We start from the raw sequence: 22,407 nt of genomic DNA, 5'->3' as shown, positions 1-22,407 counted from the left end.
CGTGTTAATTTTTCAAAAAAAAAAGAGTAAAATCGAGGAAAGTTGAGAACTATTTCGCTCAAATTTCTAAGCGCTCAATTCCCGATAAATCCAGTTTTAATAATGCATAAAGTGTGCAAAACGTCGAGACAATTCCCGGAATTGTGGGGGTTGGTGTCGCGTTCGCACAGGAACGTACTGGCCCCTAATAAAACGACGAAATTGTTATGCTCTCCGTTTATAGGAGCATTCAGGGCGTTCTCTTTTGAATTGAATATAAATTTTAATAACCAGTTTATATTCAATTCAACAAAAGCCACCCTAAATAAAACATCCCCTTTCATAAAAATTCAATTTGAACCGTTGCAGCAACCGTGCAATTGCCTTCTGACTCGAATGCATGTCTGGAAATAACACTGCGCAACTGTACTTTTTTTTCCAAAAACGTAATGGGGGTTTCTCGATCTACAGGACGTTCTGATTATGAAAGAGTAATCGGTTTTTCATGATCAGCTGTAGTTTTCGAAAAAATAGCTACTTTGATGTCAAATTTCAGGCAACCTGTATATATTTTTTTTAAATAAGGTAAGTTGAGGTAAATTTTTGTTTTATTAAAATTGACGCAGTCATATTTTCTTTGTAACTGTGTTATATGACAAAAGTAACCTGAGTTGTTTCCTCAGAAGTCAGGATCATCGAACGTAACTTAACAATTAGACTAGTTATTGAAACATAAGGACTAAAATCGATTATTCTGTCTCGTATAACAGTGAAATCATTGCTTCAAAAATTAAAAAAACTAGAGCTGATATGATGGCGACGGATTCTTACACAATAAGGTCTAAATTATGAAGAACCGTTGAGACTTCTTCGGAAAAAAAAGAAAAGTCCAATTTTGTTGGACTGTGTAATCGTCCGGTATGTAGATCGTGTTTCATTGTGCTAATTCCCTTAAAAAAATCTTCCGTTTCACCTCGAATTCCGTGGGTTGACAGACGCGCGGAAATTGATTAAATCATCGTTTATACTCCTCGCACAAAACGACAACCAATTGTAACAATAACTCCAACAATGGCCTCCATTAATCATATTTTCGGGAAGTTTAGACAAGACAAGATTCATCCATCTCGAAGAGGTAGGTAGTCCCGACACGGCAACAAACGGAATCGTTTAACCACTACTCACTGGTTAGTTCGGTAACTTGCTCGCTGCTTGACTGCTTCAGTGCTTCTCAGTTTACTTTTAACCTTAGAGCGTAATGGTGCAACTCTGACTCTTGAAAATCGTGTCGAACCTCGTCTAGTCTTCAAATTTCGCGATCCATCATCCAAACCACATGGAGGTAAGAAACTGCCATAACACGTGCGTTCCGTTAAAAAATCACACGATCGATTTCGTTGAATGTGCCGCCGTTATTTAACATCAAATTCTGATTAATCGTGGCGTCCTTGGGGGTTGCGATGCTCTCTGGAAACGCAGGTGCAATATACAGCGTGATTCATGAAAAGTGCACGAGCGGCGGTTCAACGCCACCAGAGTTTTATTGGTTTTTCGGTCGGCTACCCCTTGGATTTCGTTTTATGGGCATAGCGTACCGTAAATCGTGCGGCTAGTGGCGATTTCATTATAAATTCCTGGATCATTTCCACCAAATCTTTGCCGACATTCGGTAATTAGATCATTGAAAATAACACCTAAATCAAGCTTTATATCTTTACAAGTGAATTCAATTATCATTCGAGGTTTCGAACACCTACAGTGCTCTTCAGACAATGAAACATCCACATGTTCCAACTGTTGATGTTTCGTAATATTTAAAGGATTACAGACGAAATTAAGCAACAATCATAATCGCGTTATTCTCACTTTATTATGTTTGAATGATTAGCGTTTGCATTTTTCTTCCAATTAATTAAACTCGACTAATTGCAGCGGCATTCCGATATTCAAATCAGACAGTGCCGGCTTCAGGCTGCAAGCTCCGTGGAAAAAATATCGATCCATTAACGACTAACTTTTTTATAATGAGGCTTCGAAAAAGTTGCCTGATTTATTTAACAGTTTTATTGGAGGTTTTAAATGGGTTTTGGGCGATTGGGTAATAATTAATTTGATTTGTAATTATTAATTAATTATTATCATCTGGAATTGGAGTAGTTATGTCTACAATCAACATTATATCACTCATTTTTCATTACTGGCGATGTTCGACTGGCATTTTTTAGCCGTGAGTGGTCGTAGATAAAACGTTGTACAACACACGTGCGCTATAGCGTTACCACACACACAATTCTTAGTTTGACAACGCTAAATTACATGAAATTAAATCTTTTATTCTTGTTTATTGTACTTTGGAACAGTTGATGAATACTTTGGAAATTTATAATTAGTGAAACATTTTTGGTTCGCCCTAAAAAATTTTTAAAATCTCTATTTCTTGTTCGAAAACTTTGCGCTTCGGCAAAGTTAATGAATATTTTAGAAATAGTAATCTCCTTAAATTTCATTGCCGTAACCTAAAAACTAACGAAGATACGAATTTTAATAAAAAAAAGTGTAAAATATTTGGTTTGATCTAAAATGAAAATTTCTAAAATTTCTATTTTTTGTTCTAAAATTTTGCACTTTGGCACAGTTAATGTACACGTTATAAATAGTAATCTCCCCCAATTTCATTGACGTAACTTAAAAACTAACAAAGATACGAATTTTATTAAAAGAACGTTGAAAATATTGGGTTCGTCCTAAAATGCAATTTTCTAAAATCTCTATTTTTTGTTCTAAAATTTTGAATTTTGGCACAGTTTATGAACACTTTAGAAATAGTAACTCCTTCAAATTTCATTGACTTAACTTCAAAACTACCAAAGATACGAATTTTAATAATGAAACGTCAAAAATATTTGGTTCGTAATAAAATGAAATTTTCTAAAATCTCAATTTTTTGTCCTAAAATTTTGCCATTTGGCACAATTAATGAACACTTTAGAAATAGTAACTTCACCAAATTTCATTGACTTAACTTAAAAACTAACAAGGATACGAATTTTAATAAAGAAACGTCGAAAATATTTGGCTCGTCCTAAAACGAAAATTTCTAAAATCCCTTGTTTTTTATAAAATTTGCACTTTGGGACAGTTAATGAACACTTTAGAAATAGTAATCTCCCCAAATTTCATTGACGTAACTTAAAAACTAACAAAGATACGAATTTTAATAAAAAAACGTCGAATTTTTGGTTCGTTCTAAAAAGAGAATTTCTAAAATCTCTATTATTTGGCGAATACATCTTAGAACTTAGAACAAGAACAAGGAGTTATTCTGCAGCTTCCAGAAACAATAACACATCATTTAATACGATAAAGTGCGGATTACGGACATCAACATGTCCAATTTATCGGATCAACTTTACGTTCGATTACAGGTGTCTTCCGATTATCCAAGATGCGAATTAGACCTATATTGCTATAACACTTTTTATCCACGGACCTTTGGGCCAAGATATGGATCATGTTCACTGACCCAACGCAAGGGTTGACGACAATAAATTGGACGACTGTAATTAAACTTCTAACCATAGAAAGGCGACCTTTTCGCGACTCGCCATTTGCGGGAAACACTTTGAGGAAGGATTTATTATTCACCAAAGATAAACAAACTCAGTGAGTGATAAACAGGCTCAATTATACCTATATACAGGGGGTTCTATTTAAAAATTCAAAACATGACACGTCGTTAAAACTCATTCTAAATTACGCAGTTTGTACGACCGTATTAGCATATAAAGACATTAGATTAAGAATCCATAAAATCACAATAGAAGAACTACGCAAATGTGAGTCACTCTGTATAATTATATCTTTGCCATTGTGATTAATTTTAGTGTTCACTTCTCACATTAACACCCCGACTCTGAACCTTACATCCGAAAGACATAATTCTGAAAATAGTTAAATCCACGTGTCAAAAAATTTCCTTTTAAAACCCGCAAAAAGAGGCAAAAAAAACTTCAAAAGTAAGTAAAGAATTTGCATTTACAGAGACCTATTTTTAGGCTAGTACGCTTAATTAAGAGTAACTTGATTTCCTCGTTGATTTCGTAACTCACTTATTTTCTTTATGTTCCGTAATAGTAGCGCCGGAATAATTTATCTCTGCAAGAAACTTTTTAAACGGAGATTTCCCGAAATTTAGTAACAGACTATTTCAAACATAATAGCTGGGAAATCAGGCTTTATGAACTCTAGAAAAAAATCCATCTCATGAAGTGGCTTCACATGTTGTACATAATGTGAGACTGTAGCAAATTAACACAAAAACTGTCCACTTCATGAAGTGGTAGAATGTTTCAGGGCACTGCCTGCAATAACTGAAAAGTTGTAGGCAATTTGCAGGCTGTTAGGCCGGATAATGAACGCGAGTTGAAAAACTGGAAGTTTAACTAAACTGCGCGCCAAAAAGAATGGAGCATGTTTAAGTGGTTGGCATGGCAACGATAATTTAGTTCTGCGAAATTGAAACTAAACAATCAAATTTTGAGCTTATTACTTCTAAAGTGACTAAAGTGATTAACTGTGCTAAAGTACAAAATTTTAGAACAAGAAAATTCATAACTCTTTTAGTTTTTAAGTTACGTCAATGAAATTTAGGCAGATTACTATTTCAAAAGGGCTCATTAACTGTGTCAAAGCGCAAAATTTTTGATCAAGAAATAGTGATTTTAGAAAATTTCATTTTAGAAGGAACAATTTCTGACTTTTTTTGTTAAAATTCGTAGCTTTGTTAGTTTTTAAGATATTCGAATGAAATTTGAGGAAGTTACTATTTCTAAAGTGTTCATAAAGTGTGCCAAAATACAAAATTTTAAGACAAAAAAATAGATATTTTAGAAATTTTCTTTTTAGAACGAACCAAATATTTTCGACGTCTTTTTTTAATAAAATTCGTAACTTTGTTAGTTTCTAAGTTACGACAATACAATTTAGGAAGTATACTATTTCTAAAGTGTTCGTAAACTGTGCCAAAGTACAAAATTATAGAACCAAAAATAAAGATTTTAGAATTTTTTTTGAAGCAACCAAGAATTTTAACCATTTTTTTAATTATTACCTATCAAAAATTTTACTGCCAAAGTTTGTCTTCTCGCGGCACTACCTTTTCTAATTTTAATTCGAGAAACTGTTAAACTAGAGAATACTAATAATAATAATAATAATCAAACACTATTTTGCCATTTTCGATCCCAATTTTCATTAAATCTGGTATTTGCACCGTACAAATTCGCCTACGTAATTAATGTTATATTCCCAACGTCTCAACTTTCACCTGACCTGATGGAGGTGTCCGAGAACTCATTTTCTTGGTAGTAGACAGCGATATCTGACACGAGTCCTCGGGGTTAACATTACACCACAGCGCAAAGAATCGAACGAGTCGGCTAATCAAAATAAATTACAAATTTTGCCGGAAACGATAAAAAATCGTCTTCGTAAAGACAATTCTCACACTGTCAAACGGTTCTTAGAGAAACCGCAGGATTTAACAGATGGAAAGCATTTAGCTACTTGCGTAAAATGCAGATTTTCGTGCTAAGAAAAGAAAACCGATAAATCTAACAAGATGAGTATTTGTTCTTCATTCCAAAGAAAATTGTGGCTTGTTTGCCTACACCTACATATTGTCGTAATAAACGTGATAAATTTGATCTGGAAATAGTCTTCACTAGAACATATTTCAAAATTCTTGCAGCATCCTAATTGCCGCTCGTTTTGGTACATATTTATTCTATTACGCAAAGCGCATTCACCACATCATTCGAAACGTTATTTCCGTTTAACACATAATTAGACTTTTCCAAGAATAGAAATACGTTTATTTTTCTGTCGTAATATTAAACGTGCAAGATAATTGAAAAAAAGGACTTGTTATAACTTGGCAAGATCTTGAAAAAAGTGTTTTATGTCTTTTCAACCTTGACTAATAATTACCGATTAGATACTCGATATAAAACTCTTTACGACAACATAAAAATCTTGGTAATTTGCAAAGTAATTCTGATTTGATTCTAACATTTCTGTGACAATTTATAAACAAACACGTCAAGCTAATAATAAATTTTAATTACTGCGAAAATGTGAATGTCTGACCTAGTCGTAATAAATGTGGAAATTGCGAAGTTCAGTGCTCGCTCTTTTGGCTTCCTGGTGGAAATTTTATGAGGAAATTTCTTGGAGTCGATCCTTAAATTTTAAATTTCAGATGCACCCTTTAAAAATGTTCGTCCAAAAGCTTGAGAGTAGACTAATAATGCTTCTATCGACGAGCCGCAGAGGACGATAATGACAGTCTGAGTCTGCAAGTGTGTTAACATCAAGTGGCACTGACCCTCTTCATTGCGAATACAATGAAACTTGAAAGCATTTTCAAGTCATATTACAATTTGCAAGCAAAAACTTTCATAAAAATAGAACCTAGTTTAAACACGAAAATTGCATGGCAAATACAGTCACGTACAAAAATCTTGCACCTCCTTATAAATGATAAATATTAAAATTTGAATATGGGCATAATTTTATTTTAAAGTTCATTCAATAAAACGAAAGTTTACAAAGCTTTTATTGTCATAACTTAAAAACTAACAAAGATATGAATTTTAATAAAAAAAAATGGGAATTTATACAGTATGTCCCTGGATTGAGTTCACAAGAGGGAAAAAAAGTTTATTTTCCATTTTACAAAAAAATGACAAAGAAATAACTTTTTTTTGCTTACTTCAAAACAGATAAATCTGCGAATAAAATTTCAAAATTATTAGTTTTTACTCTTAAAATTAATTTTTTCATTATTTTTATTTATTAAATTTTGTAATCGTATTTCAATAATAGCAGGCTGTGGATTCACAATATCAAATAGTGCGTTAAAGATTAAAGAAAAATTTACCCAATAATGTGTAAGTATTAAAAAAGTAAATTGGAAAAGAAATGCAATTGCATCCTTAACAATAATTGAGAAAATTGGAAACAGTCTTACGTGAAAGAAAAGAATTACGAGTTAGAATTGAACTATGTGCTAAAACAGGTAATGGGTCAATCAAATAGTGGAAATTGGTTTGAGTTAAGGAACAAATTGCATTTCTTTGACATTTTTTGCAAAATTAAAAATAAAAAAGTTCTTCACACCAGCTTGATAATATTAAAGTTTTAATCAAAGATTTATTTATTTTAAATTAAGCAAAAAATATTATTTTTGTCATTTTTTGTAAAATGAAAAATAACTTTTTTTTTTCTCTTGTGAACTCAATTCGGGGACATACTGTAGTTTATTCTAAAATAAAATTTTCTAAAATCTCTATTTTTTATTTGATAATTTTGCAATTTGGCACAGTTAATACACAATTTAGAAATAGTAACGTCTCCAAATTTTATTGACATAACTTAAAAACTAACAAAGATACGAATTTTAATAAAAAAGATTTTTTTTAATTTAAATTATTAAAGAAATTTTTGGTTCGTTCTGAAAAGAAAATTTTTAGAGTCTCTATTTTTTGTTCTAAAATACTTTAGCAGAGTGAATAAACACTTTATAGATAGTAACCTTGGCAAATTTCTTTGACATAACTTAAAAACTTAAAAACCAGTATGAATTTTAGTTAAAAATTTTTGGTGTGTCCTGAAATAAAATTTTCTAAAATCTTTATTTCTTGTTCTAAAATTTTGTTCTTTGGCAGAGTTAATAAACTTCCCTCAATTTCAAAGTCATAAGTTAAAATTTAATAAAGATTCGAATGTTAATAAAAAAAAAATTGAGAATTTTAGTTTATTCTAAAATAAAAATTTTTAAAATCTCTTTTTTTTTGTTCTGAAATTTTAAACTTTAGAACAGTTACTGAACATTTTTGAAGTAGTAATCTTCCCACAGTTCATTGTAATATCTTAAAAACTAACTAAGATACGAATTTTAATAAAAAACGTTGAAAATATTTGGTTTTTGGTTGAAAAAATGCAAGAACTAGCTTTCGCTTTTTGAATTTCGATTTTATGGTACAGTACGATTTTAAACTAACCGACTGCAAAGATTCAATAAAACCAAATTTGCTTAACGCTAATTTGCAATATTTATACAACATTCTATATTTAAATTACTCGTAAACTTTTGAATATTTGCTTATCTGATTAGCTAGATCTGACGGATTTCCTAGAACAAAAACCTCTCTTCTTCTCTTTTTATAGAGATACTGGTTTTTTATTTTTACCAACAATTTCTCAGTATTAAAATTAAAAAAAAAAGAACAGGAAATCTCGTCCCCAACCAATTTTTCGTGAACCCCAGTCGCGGTTTTCCAATATTCACGTCACATCGACTTATAAGGTCATCAAACATCCTAATGGCTATCTCTTCGAACAAATCCGTCATTGATTTCTCTGTTTTGCATGTTAATAGCTATTGTCTGATTTGGACTTCCTCTTGAAGCGGTCCTTGCTTTCCGGCAATATAACTTCTGAACTTTTCTGCGACAAAAACCTTAAAGTTTAATACTCTCCGTCAAATTCTTGAAATTTCTATTTATGTTACGTGAATGTGTTCAAACGCACTTAAAATCGTAAACTCTTGATAATTAGCTTTCGTTTGAAGTATGTACAGAACGCATTTTATTTCAGTTATACTGAGTGAGCAAAAACGTGTTTGGAGGCTAAACTAACTTTTTCCCAGTCAATTTTCTGTTTGCTTTTGGCACCGTTTTGAGGCGCAGTAAATTCTAGCCCCAGCTCCGTGATTCGGAACGACCTTTCTTGTAACAAAAGTAGATGTAATGAGTTCAAAACTGACCTTCAAGATGATTCATATTTCAAACATCTAAAGAGATAATAGTTGATACGTATTCAGTGTCTGCTAACAATGGATATAATAACTTCAGTTGACGAAGGAAACGGTGAATTTTTTTATAAATAAACGCTCTGTATCTTCTCGTTAAGCGAACCTGAATTGTTGCCGTTTTAAATCAAAATACCCACAATGTTGTGCAGCAATTCATTCTCGGCTAAGAACGAAAATAAGCTCGTAGAGCGACTGGAAAAACTGGCAACATTCCCATCATAAGAGCTCCAGGCTCGGCTCGTGGAATTCGCCCGTTCGGGGTGTGGAAACGCTGCAATCGAGCAAATTTCCTCTAACTCTTCCTTTTTGTCTTAGATGGTATAATCAGCTCTCGACCATGTGATCCAACTTCTTCAGCAACAGTGCCCAACCATGGTCAGCGCCGCCCTCGTCGTCCTAACAACCTTGGTCGTATCGTTGGCCACCGCCGATGTTTTCGTGCAAAGAGGTAAACAGCGGAAGTCTCCGGTTTTTCGGCCGAGTGACCGAAAGCCGAACATCGTCTTGATTCTGACGGACGATCAAGATGTGGAGTTGGGGTCGTTGAATTTCATGCCGAACACGCTGGAGCTATTGGGGAACCGGGGGGCGCAATTCATGCACGCTTATGTGACGACGCCGATGTGCTGTCCGTCGAGGTCTTCGCTGCTGACGGGGATGTATGTGCACAACCACCACGTCTACACCAACAATGATAACTGCTCCAGCTCGCAGTGGCAGGCGATGTACGAGACGAAGTCGTTTGCGACGTATTTGTCCAACGCTGGATACAGGACAGGTGAGTCTATTTTAGCATTTTCTTCAGCGAAAATCGCGGTGTTTGCAAAGAGAACACGGTTAATTCAAATAATAAAATCGCGAAAAAAAATTGCCATCATTTTTAATGTGCATGATAAAACTAATTTCTACAAATTCAAAATTAACTTTATGTAAAAAAAAAACTACGTTTTGTTTTAAAATAAACTTAAAGAGATTGTTTAAAATAAGCTCAAAAACAGTTTATTTAAATGTGGAATGACAAAGCACAAAAACAATAACAAACAATCATAACAATTAATAAACAATACAAAACAAAAAAATAAAAAAGAATTACAGATGTAATGCATTAAAAAAATGTCACGGCGTCGAAAAATTTACTACTAGCGAGTTTGGGATGAAATTCAACAATTTTGTATCTCACCTATACAGGGTCCGGCAACACCCCTAAAATCGTCTTTAATTTTAAAGTTAAAATTTTGAAAATTTTGCATACGCTCATAGTTGACAAAGCTCTAGAAGCTGACGCAAAAATTTGTTTTTTATTACGGTTTGGTTGGCGTCGCGACGTCTAAGAAATATAATTTTTAGTGATTTTCGATTTTTTGCGGAAATATTCGCGAATTCAATTTTTTTACAACATAACTGTGATACAAATATCGGAGTTTTTATTTTAAATCTAATGCACATTATTCACTCTTATAAAGGTTAATTTTGATTATCACGGGTATGTTGCACTTTATGGACAGAAATCGTTAATTAATATCGACAAATCGACAATTTCACCAATTAAGACTTTTGTTACAATCTAAAGCGAACCAAAAGATAGATGTCATTTGGACACAAGATGTTGACAGATAGGTGTAAACGTAGTTCCCAATTTTGAAGTAATAAAATTGGAAACTCACTTGATAAAACAGCATTTTTTTTTTCAAATTTTGAAGACAATTTGCATTGAATCTAAAACGACAACTGAGATATTTTTAACACATTTATATTGAAAAAAAATTAAATTAGAGGTTGATATCACAAACCCTCACAATTAACTAAAAATTACATTTTTAAGGCGTCGCGACGCCAAAATTATTAGTGATAAAAAACAAATCTTTGCGTCAGCTTCTAGAGCTTTGTCAACTATGAGCGTATGCAAATTTTCAAAATTTTATTTTTAAAATTAAAGACGATTTTGGGGTGGACACAAGTGTTGCCGGACCCTGTATGTATCTTCGTAAAATCAGAATGAACCAACTCTGACGTCTGCTCGCTATAAGGCTCTAAACTCTTTTTTTTAATTGATAAAACTAAAATTTTGGGCGCTACTTTAATTTCAAGTTTTAAAAATTCTTCACGAAAAGTATTTATTTTTTCTATATAGGTAGTGTCAAGAGTATTGCCGACGCAGGTAGAAACAATATTTTTATTGGCTTCAAACATTTAACTTAAGACAAATGAACACAACTGAGCCAATTTTTAGCCAGTTTTTGCAAACTTTCGGAATTTTTTTCTGCATATTATTAAAAACAGTGCCTAACAATAGGTGAAGTGAACATTTTTAGCTATTGCTACATAATAAAATGTTTTTTACGCTAGAGTTTATTTCATTTGTTAAACTTGTATATTAGTTTTATATATAGGGTTTTTTTGAGAGGCATGTACAAAAAGAGTGTGGTAATTCCTTGTCACAAATTAAGCCTATAAGAGAAAAAATGTTTAGTTAGTCTTTTTGTTTTCGAGATAAAATTAAACAAAAATTTAAATGAATTTACTTGGGCGCCACTGATTTAAAAGTGAATAATATATCGAGTTGCTGGTTGCTATGGAAACAAGTCATTCCAGATGCGTTTTTTGCCAGTGGTGTAGAAAGTATGTACATGGATTGGGGTTAATTTTACTTTGTCAGTTTTTAATTTAAAAATTGTTTTTTCATTCTTCATACTCCTGGAATAGCGCAGAACTTTTTTGTACATGCATTTCAAGAACATCCTGCATTTTTACATATATTATTGTTTATTTAAATTTCTTTCTTTGCATATAAATTTTATAAGGGTCGGTAAATTAGTGTAATACACAAGATCTGGTATTACATAGAAACAAAACGTATTTTTTTTATACTTTATGTCATTGTTTTGCACATTAAGTCACTCAACTTTTCCGCATATTAGAAGTTATGGACAATTTTTTTTCTCATTTTTGAAACTGGACTAACTGTGAGAATGGAATATTCAATCCAATTTACATCACCGACTAGGAGGAGCATATTCTTCAAGTGAATTATGAATGCAAATTCCAGCACGATTGCAAAACGGAATTTTTACTGCGCTCTGTAATAATTTATCTCTAATTTCAATTAAGAGCCTTCTATTTCGCTTCGAGATTTACAGGCATGTAGGTGCACATAGACGATATTGTTTAATTAACGCCCTGAGACTCTCCTACGTCCATTCCAAAGAATAAATTGCGCATATCATTTTTCGCACCTAATATTTATTCATGAGTGTACCGAGCTAACGACAAATGTGTTTCTCATCTAATTATGCAAAAATATGCAGGAGATTAATAGACATTAATGTCTGTTTCTTCTTTCAGGATACTTTGGAAAATACTTAAATAAATACAACGGATCGTACGTTCCGCCAGGATGGAGAGAATGGGGAGGACTTATAATGAATTCCAAATATTATAATTATTCCATTAATATGAACGGGAAGAAGATAAAACACGGATTCGATTATCACAAGGTAAAAATCTAGTAGCGTAGTTGTTAATCCGCGAGTTTAATTGGCGATGAGTCATTGCAGAAATTATTATTATTACTTAATAATTTGTTGTTTAAAAAATCTCTTTTGAATTAAATTACGCGCCTAATTGAAATTCCTTGCTGTTTACCAATCAATATTTACATTAAACACTTTATAACAAACAAAACGGCCAACTCTGGTTCTCGTTATTAATAGTAACTTTTGTGTCTTTGACAGTCGATATTCCGCGTATTTTTGGAGCAAACTTGAGTTCTAAAGCACTCATTTAACGCACAATTTCACGCAGATTCTAAATCCGTGCTCAAATTCCACGCACCAGTACAAATAACTGAGTTATTGCCGATTAATGTTTCGGCTAGTTGGGTTTAATTTTCGAAATTTTCAATGCTCAAAATCTCCGACATCGAGACAGATAGAAACATGCAATTTTTGACGGCTTTTGTTCTTAGATTTTCCAAAACTCGAAAGTTGCAGTTTTCCGCGAAAATTCATGACTAAAACTATGCCAAACTTCTGATATCGATATCTCGCTTATTTTTTTAAATTTGAGATTATTCAAGAATTTTAAGGAGTGAGAATGTGGCAATTGCAAGCTTAAACCGCAAAAAACTGAGAAACCGAATCTCAGAGGATTTAAGCTCAGGAACCTGAGATCGTGAGAATTGGAAACCTCTAAAATTCTTATTTAAAAAAAATGAGAACTCCAAAGAACGTGAAAATCGGCAATCTCGTCTAGGATTTAAATGGTAAAACGTAAAAATCTGAGAACAAAAAAACAGGTCCTACAAACCTGAAATGAACTGTAGAAACCTCATATTTAGAATTCAATAACCTGAAAACTTGAGTCGGAACAAGAATACATCAAAAATTTTACATTGTTGATTCCAACACAGTTTTTTTCTCTTCCAGGATTATTATCCTGATTTAATAGCTAATGACTCCATCGCGTTTCTTCGCCAATCCAAGAAAAACAGCGCTCACAAACCAGTCATGTTGACGATGTCTTTCCCAGCGCCTCATGGCCCCGAAGATTCAGCTCCTCAATATTCCCACATGTTCTTCAACGTCAGCACTCATCAGTAAGTTGCAAATCACATTTCTTTATTGCTTATCAGAATGATAAATATTTTCTCGTTTCTTAGTTCTTATAGCGCGGCATTAATTTCTCGTAATCTGAAACGCATTTTCTGATCTAATATAAGATTAGCGCAAAAAATCGACACACTGAGTGAGATAATTAACATTGTTTTATATTAATTAATGGATGAAGTTGCAAAAACTGCAAAAAAATAATGTTGCTTGGCATTGGTTGGACTTATTTTACAGATGGGATTAAACAGGTTACGTACATTTGAAATGAAATGAAAGAACTAGGTCTCGTTTAAATGCCTGAAAGGAAATTTTAAACTTGATTGAATCTGAGAGCTCACTGTTGGAGTACATGTAATATTCGTGTACCAAGTGGCTATCTCTACCTGGCACCACTATTGATCAGGCTTTTTATTATTGGATGCTTTTTTCCTCTATCGGTGTCGAGTGACCTAGGAGTAACTCTACCCATAGTCCAGAAAATTACCTCATGGGACACCATTCTGCTTTTATCTTAAGTGCGTCCAAACGAGTAAAACTCAAATCTCGAAATGAATTTATTTAGTGGACTGCATTTTAAAACAGTCTTTTACAGCTGCAGAGACTGAAGCTAACGGAGGTGTTAATTTTATAACTAAACACAATTAAATTTTTACGAGTACTTTATCATGTTACATTTTGTTTCTGTGGCCATCTATAGGCTCTTGTCGGAGTCTCCTTCCTCCCACGGAATGCGGAAATTGGCTACTCATCAGGATAAAGCTCCACTGAGCGTTGAATTTATGTCACTTCTTCAGCTTAAGATTGATAAAACTGAGTTTTAAGCCTACGGAACGGCCAGGTCTTATCTGTTTTTTTTTACAGAAACGTTCAAAAGTCTTGGACGTTCAGCAACAAACAAAAATTTTCTACTCTTTTTATTAAAATTCGTATCTTTGTTGGTTTTCAAGATATTACCATGAAATTTGGGGAGTTTAGTACTTCAAAAGTGCTCATTAACTGTGCCAAAGTACAAAATTTTAGAACAAGAAATAAAGATTGTACATTTTTTTTTTAGGACGAACTAAAAATGTTTAACTTTTTTTCACTAAAATTCGTATCTTTGTTATTTTTTAAGATATTACAATGAAATTTGGGGAAATTACTACTTCTAAAGCATTGATTAACGGTGCAAAAATACAAAATTCTTGAACAAAAAATAGAGATTTTAGTTTGAAAAAAATGTAGACTTTCGAAAAAGCTTTTATTATTTTTATTATTTTAGGTTTAGTAGAAATGGAAAATATAATTTCATCAATATAACTTCACCTGCACATCAGATTGTTTCTCATTCAACCACCCAAATAATCCCAAAGTGTTTTAACTCGTGTAGCCCCAAAAAGCTCTCGCGTGCTCTAAAACCATTTCTCTTCTTCGTTTCGATTTTTCGCTTCCTGTTTGATTCGAAGTGTTGAAGGTCTGTTCAAAGCAACATCAAAACATCTTTGACACGAACTCTGCGCGACTTTTCAAGTAGAGCAGAGTGCCACAATAAGCTCTGAATATTTTCGATCGGTCCTAATCCAAACTTTGCTGTATTGACTTGTAAATACTTTAGAGTGGCGGCAAACCCTCACTTCATAAACATTTCATGACAGTGACGTATGCGGCGGCCATAGACGCTACGATGGCATAAATTATGCAGTCATTGATGTATAGATACTTACCTCGGCTGAATTTTCTTTCAAGGGTGGATAACATGGAGATTAGTGTCCGAGATAAAAACGGACGGAGCGATTTTGCATACGAGCGCCGCATCTATTTCTCATGAGGATTAGAATTTAACGCTTAGGGTCGTGGGAAGGGTGACATGACGGCTTGTTTTGTTTTAAAAGAGAATTAGCTCGAGTTTACTCTTGGAGTTATTTATGGAACGGGCGATTTTTGAATTTTAATTACGAGGTAAAGAACGAAACTTTATCAGTCTGAAAATTTTACATTGGGAAAGGTTAAATGCCAAGGCTAGAGTGTTGGAGATATTGATTGTCTGGTAATGGGATTAACGTGTCTGTGAATTTGAGGAAAATTTTTAATCAATCGCCACGCTCAAATTTACGCTGCAAGAGCCAATTCAACATTTTTTCGGGCGCACTTCAGCAAAAAGTCATGACTCATTAGAGAAGGTAATTACCGAGACCTTGGCAGTGCACCCGCGGCTTGAATTTTTGATATCGATCTCTGAATTCTTCAGCACTCCGTCGTACGACTACGCCCCCAACCCCGACAAGCAGTGGATCCTCCAGGTGACGCAGAAAATGCAGCCGATCCACAAGCAATTCACCGATCTTCTAATGACGAAAAGACTTCAAACTCTCCAATCTGTTGACGCCGCCGTAAAGCTCGTCGTCGACGAGCTAAAGACTTTGGGCGAGTTGGACAATACGTACATCATCTACACTTCAGACCACGGCTACCATTTGGGGCAGTTCGGGCTAATCAAGGTAAGTACTCTACTGAACAGCCTCATCAACGGCCGCTCATAATTCTGTATGGGATTGGTCGTAAACTAGGAAGTTCTGTTAGCACGTGCGAGTGCATCCGAGTCGCATAAATAAAGGTTTAATGCACTTTTCACCTTAGTCCAGGGAAATTAGATCGAAAATGACCGTTAAAAAAACATATTATTTAAGTTTTGAAACTTGGCAGAGAAAATTATCAAAGGCATCTGGAATTAAATAAAAAAAAGTTCTCCCACCTAACATGGGAGCTTTATTTCCTAAAATTGGGGAAAACACCCCTAAAAATTGTTTTCCTCATTTATCTTCTAAACTAATTATTTTAGAGCAAATATAGGAATAATAAAAAATGTTGACAATTAAATTTTCTACAAAAATTGTCTTATTAATTTTTCGCGTACAGCGAATGTTACTCGCCTAAATGCGGCGCGAAGGTGAGAGTGAGTAGGAGCAGCGTCCTGTATGCCGGAGTGTGCGTGCCATTCATTCTCTAGTCAACAAATTTTAGAAAAAAATTACTTGACGACTGAAAACCTCATATCTGAAGTTGAATGACCTCATGATTGTGATTCTATAATCCATTTTGTTCTATTACCTGCATTTACCTACATTTTATTTTCCCAATTTTATTTAAATCTTTTTTTGGATTCTTGTTATAAATACGTCATTAAAGAGACAAATAATCTTAAATTAATTAAATAAATTTTACAAGTTCTTGCCAAGATATTTATGAAATGTAAAAACAAACTTAAGCTAATATGGTCGCAACATCCGTTTTTCTAGGACTTTTATTTAACTTTGCACCACGAAAATATTGCCTAGCGGTCCAAAATTAAAAATCGTACTTTTCAAAAATCCAAAAAAATGTCAAACAGTTTCAAGGACCCCGAAATTTACCGAAACATCGTTCGCATAAGTTTACACGCATATTTAGATTTTTGGAATAACCAAGCGAACAAAATGAATTTTGTAAATAGGATGTGTTTTCACGATTTCTTGACATTTTCCGTGAAATTTATTCAAACAAAGAAAATAAAACTTTTTAATAGCATTTTTTTAAGTTTAACATTCAATTTTCTCAAAAACTGTCCTATAGATCGATTTATAATTTTAGAGCATTGCTATTAGGCCTTTGAAAAGGATTTCTGTAAATAATTTAATTAAAAAATTAGCATACCGGTTATTTCGGCCTCAAAATTTATTAGTTATTTACGGTTCAACTAAGTTATTTTAGATATTACCTACAAGAGGGATAGTTAATGTAACATGTGAGGCTTGTCGAGCATATTCCTTGAACATACTGTATTCGTTAATATTTTCGATCGATTGAATCGATTGATTGAGGAATTAGTGATTTCTTAATGTAGCTTTAATGACACTGGGCAACAAATTTAAAATAATTTTTTGTCATTAGTAATTTGCACCATTTGTAGTTAGTCTGAGTTTGCTTAATATAGTTATGATACCAAAAATGCCAAATTTTTAACGGCTTTCGGAATAAAAAAAATATTTATTTATCTGTGGTAATGTATGCCATCAAAAAAGTTTTTGTTTTAGACTTTGTCGCTTATGATGAATGTCTTGATCCCAAATAGACATGAAGCGAGAAATCTGCTCAATCTTAATGGGTCAATCTTAACATTTTTATTTCTAGGTTTTATTGCATTTCGCCTAAGCCAAAATTTCTTCTTCAAAACACTTCTAATTCATAGAGTTGAAATTGGAAATTGTGTTTTGTAATAACTACAACATTTTAACTGGTGTTATTAACAGTTTAATGTAAAATATTTGTTTTCTATGGTATCAGATCTAGAAAAAATTTCGCTAACTTGAATTTGAGTTTTATTTTGCTTAAAAACTGTAACCAACAGAAACTGTTTATGGTTATTTTTGTATTTGGCTAACCATAATTAGTGAGATTTGATATATCACAGCTATGGCACAAAATGCCCGTTGACCAGTGTAATTTTCTTTGTATGGTCATAAAATATTGATTAATGACAATTAAAAGCTAAACTCTGTGTGGAAACGAATGCAATTCTACAAATGAGAAAAAAACTGAGATTTCATTCTTTATAATGATATATTACAGTAAAAAGTCAAAACAACAGTTTATGAGTTATGCATTGATTTCTTTTTAAAAGTGAACTAGTTGTTTTTTTTGTGTTTAATTGCTGATGACTTAAGAATTCTTTCTGCGAAGTTTCAAAACTTGAATAATTTGTTAGGATTTAAAAACTAATTTTCCTGAACTACCTGTGCTATTTTTATTTATGGGTCTCCGCCTCGCGGGATTGCAACCTTTAAAACCGTTCGTTATTTTTAAGGGCAAAAGTTTTCCGTTTGAATTTGATGTCCGAATACCATTTTTAGTCCGCGGTCCAGGTGTCGAACCTGGCACTGTAGTCGATGATATAGTACTTAACATAGATCTCGCGCCCACTTTTCTGGACATTGCTGGAGTGGACGCGCCCCCACACATGGACGGTCGATCCGTCCTTCCTCTCTTCCACAACACGAAGAGAAAACGGGTGAAATGGCCCGACACGTTCCTCATAGAAAGGTAAGTTAACACCATGAAGACGTGTTAACGAATCTGTCAATTTAGTTCCGGTCGGCGCGAGACACCCTACCTGGACGCGAAGACGAAGTTTAAGTTTGTTCGACGGAACGGCACCGAGTCTCCACTGTCCACGGCTGGGCCTGGTGGTGTTTCCACTGTTAAGCCGCCGGTGGAGTTCACCACACTTGGTGGAGTGACTCCACGGGTTTATGACTCAGGTGAGGATCTGATGATTGATGAGGAAGATGAAGACGAAGAGATTGACGATGACGACATCGATGGAGGCTACGAGGATGACGCATACGTGGATAGTAACGAAGCGAACGTCACTAGTAGGAAACTAATCAGGGGTGGGGCACTAACCCTGAAATAACCCCTCGAGCTCGCTTTAAAACGATTCTTTTCCAGATAACGAACCCCTGGGGAGACTCCCCACCGCCAACAAATTGGAGAGGCTGTCCCTGGAGTGCGCTTTGGAGGAGATGCAACTTCCATGCAGTCTCCATCAGAAGTGGTACTGCATCAACGACAGCGGGCGTTGGAGGAAACACAAATGTAAATCTCTGACTCCTCCAGAGAGCAGTAAATCCTTCAGGAAGTGCGCCTGCTTCACAGAAGCCGGCTTGGTCTATAAAAGAATTCGGGTGAGATCTCGAGGTCCGTTTTTACTCATCTTACTTTATTTTAACAGTTGGGGAACAAGACGCGGCGGCACGCTCGCCTGAAGAGAGACGCGGATCTCGCCGACATCTTCACGAAGATAAGAGCGAAACGCGACGTCCTGGAGCACGTCGAAACCGTGATGCAGGACGTCCAAGGACAAATCTACAACCTCAAGTCCGTCAACACTTCTTTGCTGGAGGAACAACCGAATCTCGCTACCAACACCATTTCCCAGTCCGCCGGTTGCGTGATCATGGAACGAGGGCAAGTCAACTGCTCGAATGTTATCTACCACAACCGGAAGTCTTGGAGAGAGTCGCGGCATCAAATTGACAACGAAATCTACCAACTCAAACAGAAGTTGGAGAAGCTGAAGGAAATACGAAGACACTTGAAACATACGAAGCCGATCTCCAGCGACGTGGAGGATGAGTACAAGAACAAAACTGGACGGTTGGAGTCCTCGGAGGTGAACGAGCTGAACGTGGAGTTGGGGGCGGAACAAGTTAATGTTACGAGAGTAAAGAAGAAGAGGAAACGGGTGGAGGTGACGACGAATGCGCCGATTGGGAAGCATAGACACCATCGGAGGTTTTATGGGAGTACCAGAGGGTCCCAGAGCGAGTTTACGACGGTGGGGCCGCGGAGGACCTCGACGGAGGCGGCGGCCACCACCATGTCTGTCCCGACCACCGAGGACGCCCTTCCGCATCTCGACCCCTTCTGCCACTGCGAGCCCACCGCCCCAATCAAGCCAACCGAACGCGACCGCTTCAAAGAAGCCAAACTTAAGCAAAAAGAAGAGAAGCTCCGCCGCAAGCTCCGCAAGCAGCGCAAGAAGGACCAGCTCGAGAAAGAGTGTGCTTCCGAACGCATGAACTGCTTTCACCACGACAAAGAGCACTGGAAGACGGCACCTCTGTGGACAGCCGGTCCTTTCTGCTTCTGCATGAACGCCAACAACAACACCTACTCTTGTGTTCGCACCATCAACTCCACTCACAATTTCTTGTACTGCGAATTCACGACCGGTTTGGTCACGTTCTACAACCTACGAATGGACCCGTTTGAGCTCCAAAACCGCGCGGAACAACTCAAACCAGATGAGAAAGCGTTCTTGCATAACCAGCTCAAGCACTTGGTGGCGTGTAAGGGAAAGTCGTGCACAGTGAACCACAACGTCCACGCGCATCATTCGAACACGAAAATCCGCGCCAATTCACTTCCGGTGCAGACAGGGGGGCAGCAGACTCGGTACAAGAAGCGGAAGTCCGTGGGTGAATATGGTAAGTTGGTAGGAGTGCTAGAATTGTTGCTAACACGTTGTTTGGTACTAATTTTGGTAGAGGGCAGAATTTTTTCGGAGTTGGGGCGCAGTGATTCTAAAACACACAAGTGAGTAATGCGAAGTCACAACACTGTACTTATCACTGTTTTGTTTTAGAGGGCGGCGGAGGAACTGGAAGTACTGGCGCCCGCACAGGTACGAAAAACCGAAACAATACAGCTATGATGAAAATTTTAAGGCAAGCTGGAATTAGAGGCCTGCAGAGGAACAAGTAACCAAGAAAATCGACTGAACTAATTACGTAACAAGGGTGGAAAAGTTTCCGGAGGTAATAGAAGAGTATTTTATGTGCGATCTCCTTTTTTTTTCTGACGTTTTTTTATTCTGTGATTTAATCCACGAATTTTATCCGACGCGGTCGCACAAAAAAACAACTTGATGCATTTTTGTGATCTCTAATTTATGATTTTAACTTTTTATTAATTAGTGATAAGCCGATAAGTTATGCTTTATGTAAAAAATAATGTAGAAAGGTAATACTAGGTAGGTACCTGCATTTCTTCCGTTAACAACTAGCCGTATCGTGTTTTCTGTAAAAATAAATTATTATGACGCAACGATTGGCAATAAGTTATTTTTGTATCATTGTAACTGTTTTTTTGTTATTCCCGTCTGTCTCTTGTCTAGTCCAGATCATTTTGTAAATAAGTCTTACTGTAATCTGCTTGATACTGTTAGCAATTATTTTAATTCTAAATAGGTACGCGATGTACGTTAAAAGGAGGTTTAATAAATTGTAATATCGACTGAGCAGTTGTTTTAATACCTTTTGAGGCGAATTTTCTTTCACAAAATTTTAGAACAAAAAAATTGAAATTTGAGAAATTTTCTTTTTAGAACGAACCAAAAATTTTCCACGTTTTTTTTTAATAAAATTCTTATATTTGTTAGTTTTTAATTACGTCAATGAAATTTGGGGAAGTTACTATTTCTAAAGTGCATAAACTGTGCAAGAGTATATAAAATACTAGTTTAACCGTGCAAAGTAATTTAATTTTTAATTTTATTTATTTTTCCGGCGATCGTTTGTTTTTAGGTACTATTAATGCATGATTTGTCGGCTGAAATCATGCATTAACGTGAATTAAAAGGCATTAAAATGAATAATTTAATGTATTTATTATAGGCAACCAATTACACATGCAATTCAATAATAATCTGAAGACGCTGTTCTGAAGGCTCTGGATCTGTTTACTAATACCAAATCAAAACGACGAAATTTAGACTTCACATAGAGACTCCTATAGTTCGATAGACATCGTTTGGAATTACACTCAAATTTGACAACTGCGGATACATCGGGCACATCTATCACACACATAACCTCGCTTTACTTTCGTATATTTGGTTGCATAACCACTTTTGTTCGAATTTTCTTCTTTTGGTGAATTTTTCAATATTCGATCACCGGAAAACTTTTGTTTTTTTTTATTTTTTAACGTTTGTCTTAAACACGACGATAAATAACTATTAATTTTTTGTTTTACATTATTTTTTATTCTAATTTTAAATCTATTCAGATAAGACAATTGTTTTTTTCAGTTATTATTCTGATCCATTAATGAAAAACCATTTTGGGGTGCTGTAACGTCCGAATTTTTTAAAGTGCTGTAACGTCCAAGTCCAGAAATACAAATCCATTTTGAGGTGCTGAAAACATGATAAATTTTTCAATGATTTTTACATGTTTCAATTGCCTTGGTCCAGAAATAAAAAAGCCATTTTGGGTCTTTTTTTGGTGCTTTTAATGTAATTGTGCGTGATTTTGGATGATTTTCAAAGTTTTCCCAGGTACTCATTTTTTGGTGGTCTATTGATTTGTGAATATTTTTGGGTGCACAAAAAAGTTATGATTTTTGAAGGATTTTATGTCTTTTTCG

The 22,407-nt window shown here is 34.8% G+C and overlaps 1 protein-coding gene across 3 annotated transcripts; it reads left to right on the top strand.

The window, feature by feature from the left end:
* The first annotated feature begins 1,138 nt into the window (after positions 1 to 1,138).
* Sulf1 (Extracellular sulfatase Sulf1) lies at positions 1,139 to 21,277 on the top strand. Of its 3 annotated transcripts, none has more exons than XM_088035743.1 (11): positions 1,139 to 1,321; positions 9,170 to 9,632; positions 12,197 to 12,348; positions 13,279 to 13,448; positions 15,689 to 15,938; positions 18,281 to 18,516; positions 18,562 to 18,848; positions 18,925 to 19,160; positions 19,208 to 20,465; positions 20,526 to 20,574; positions 20,624 to 21,277. In XM_088035743.1, exons 2-11 carry the CDS (start codon positions 9,227 to 9,229, stop codon positions 20,718 to 20,720), a joined length of 3,141 nt encoding a protein of 1,046 aa, XP_087891869.1. In that variant the 5' UTR covers positions 1,139 to 1,321; positions 9,170 to 9,226; the 3' UTR covers positions 20,721 to 21,277. The 3 variants fall into 3 exon arrangements, with proteins under 3 accessions (XP_087891869.1, XP_087891868.1, XP_087891870.1); XM_088035742.1 differs by having other exon boundaries at positions 18,562 to 18,866; XM_088035744.1 differs by lacking the exon at positions 20,526 to 20,574 and having other exon boundaries at positions 18,562 to 18,866.
* Positions 21,278 to 22,407: the final 1,130 nt, after the last annotated feature.

This window comes from Gnatocerus cornutus, chromosome 5 (assembly GCF_029298725.1).
Source record: "Gnatocerus cornutus isolate USDA-ARS CGAHR chromosome 5, icGnaCorn1.1, whole genome shotgun sequence".
Classification (NCBI taxonomy): Eukaryota; Metazoa; Arthropoda; class Insecta; order Coleoptera; family Tenebrionidae; genus Gnatocerus; species Gnatocerus cornutus.
The sequence above is the reverse complement of the archived record's forward strand: the minus strand, read 5'-3'. Positions and strand labels throughout refer to the sequence as shown.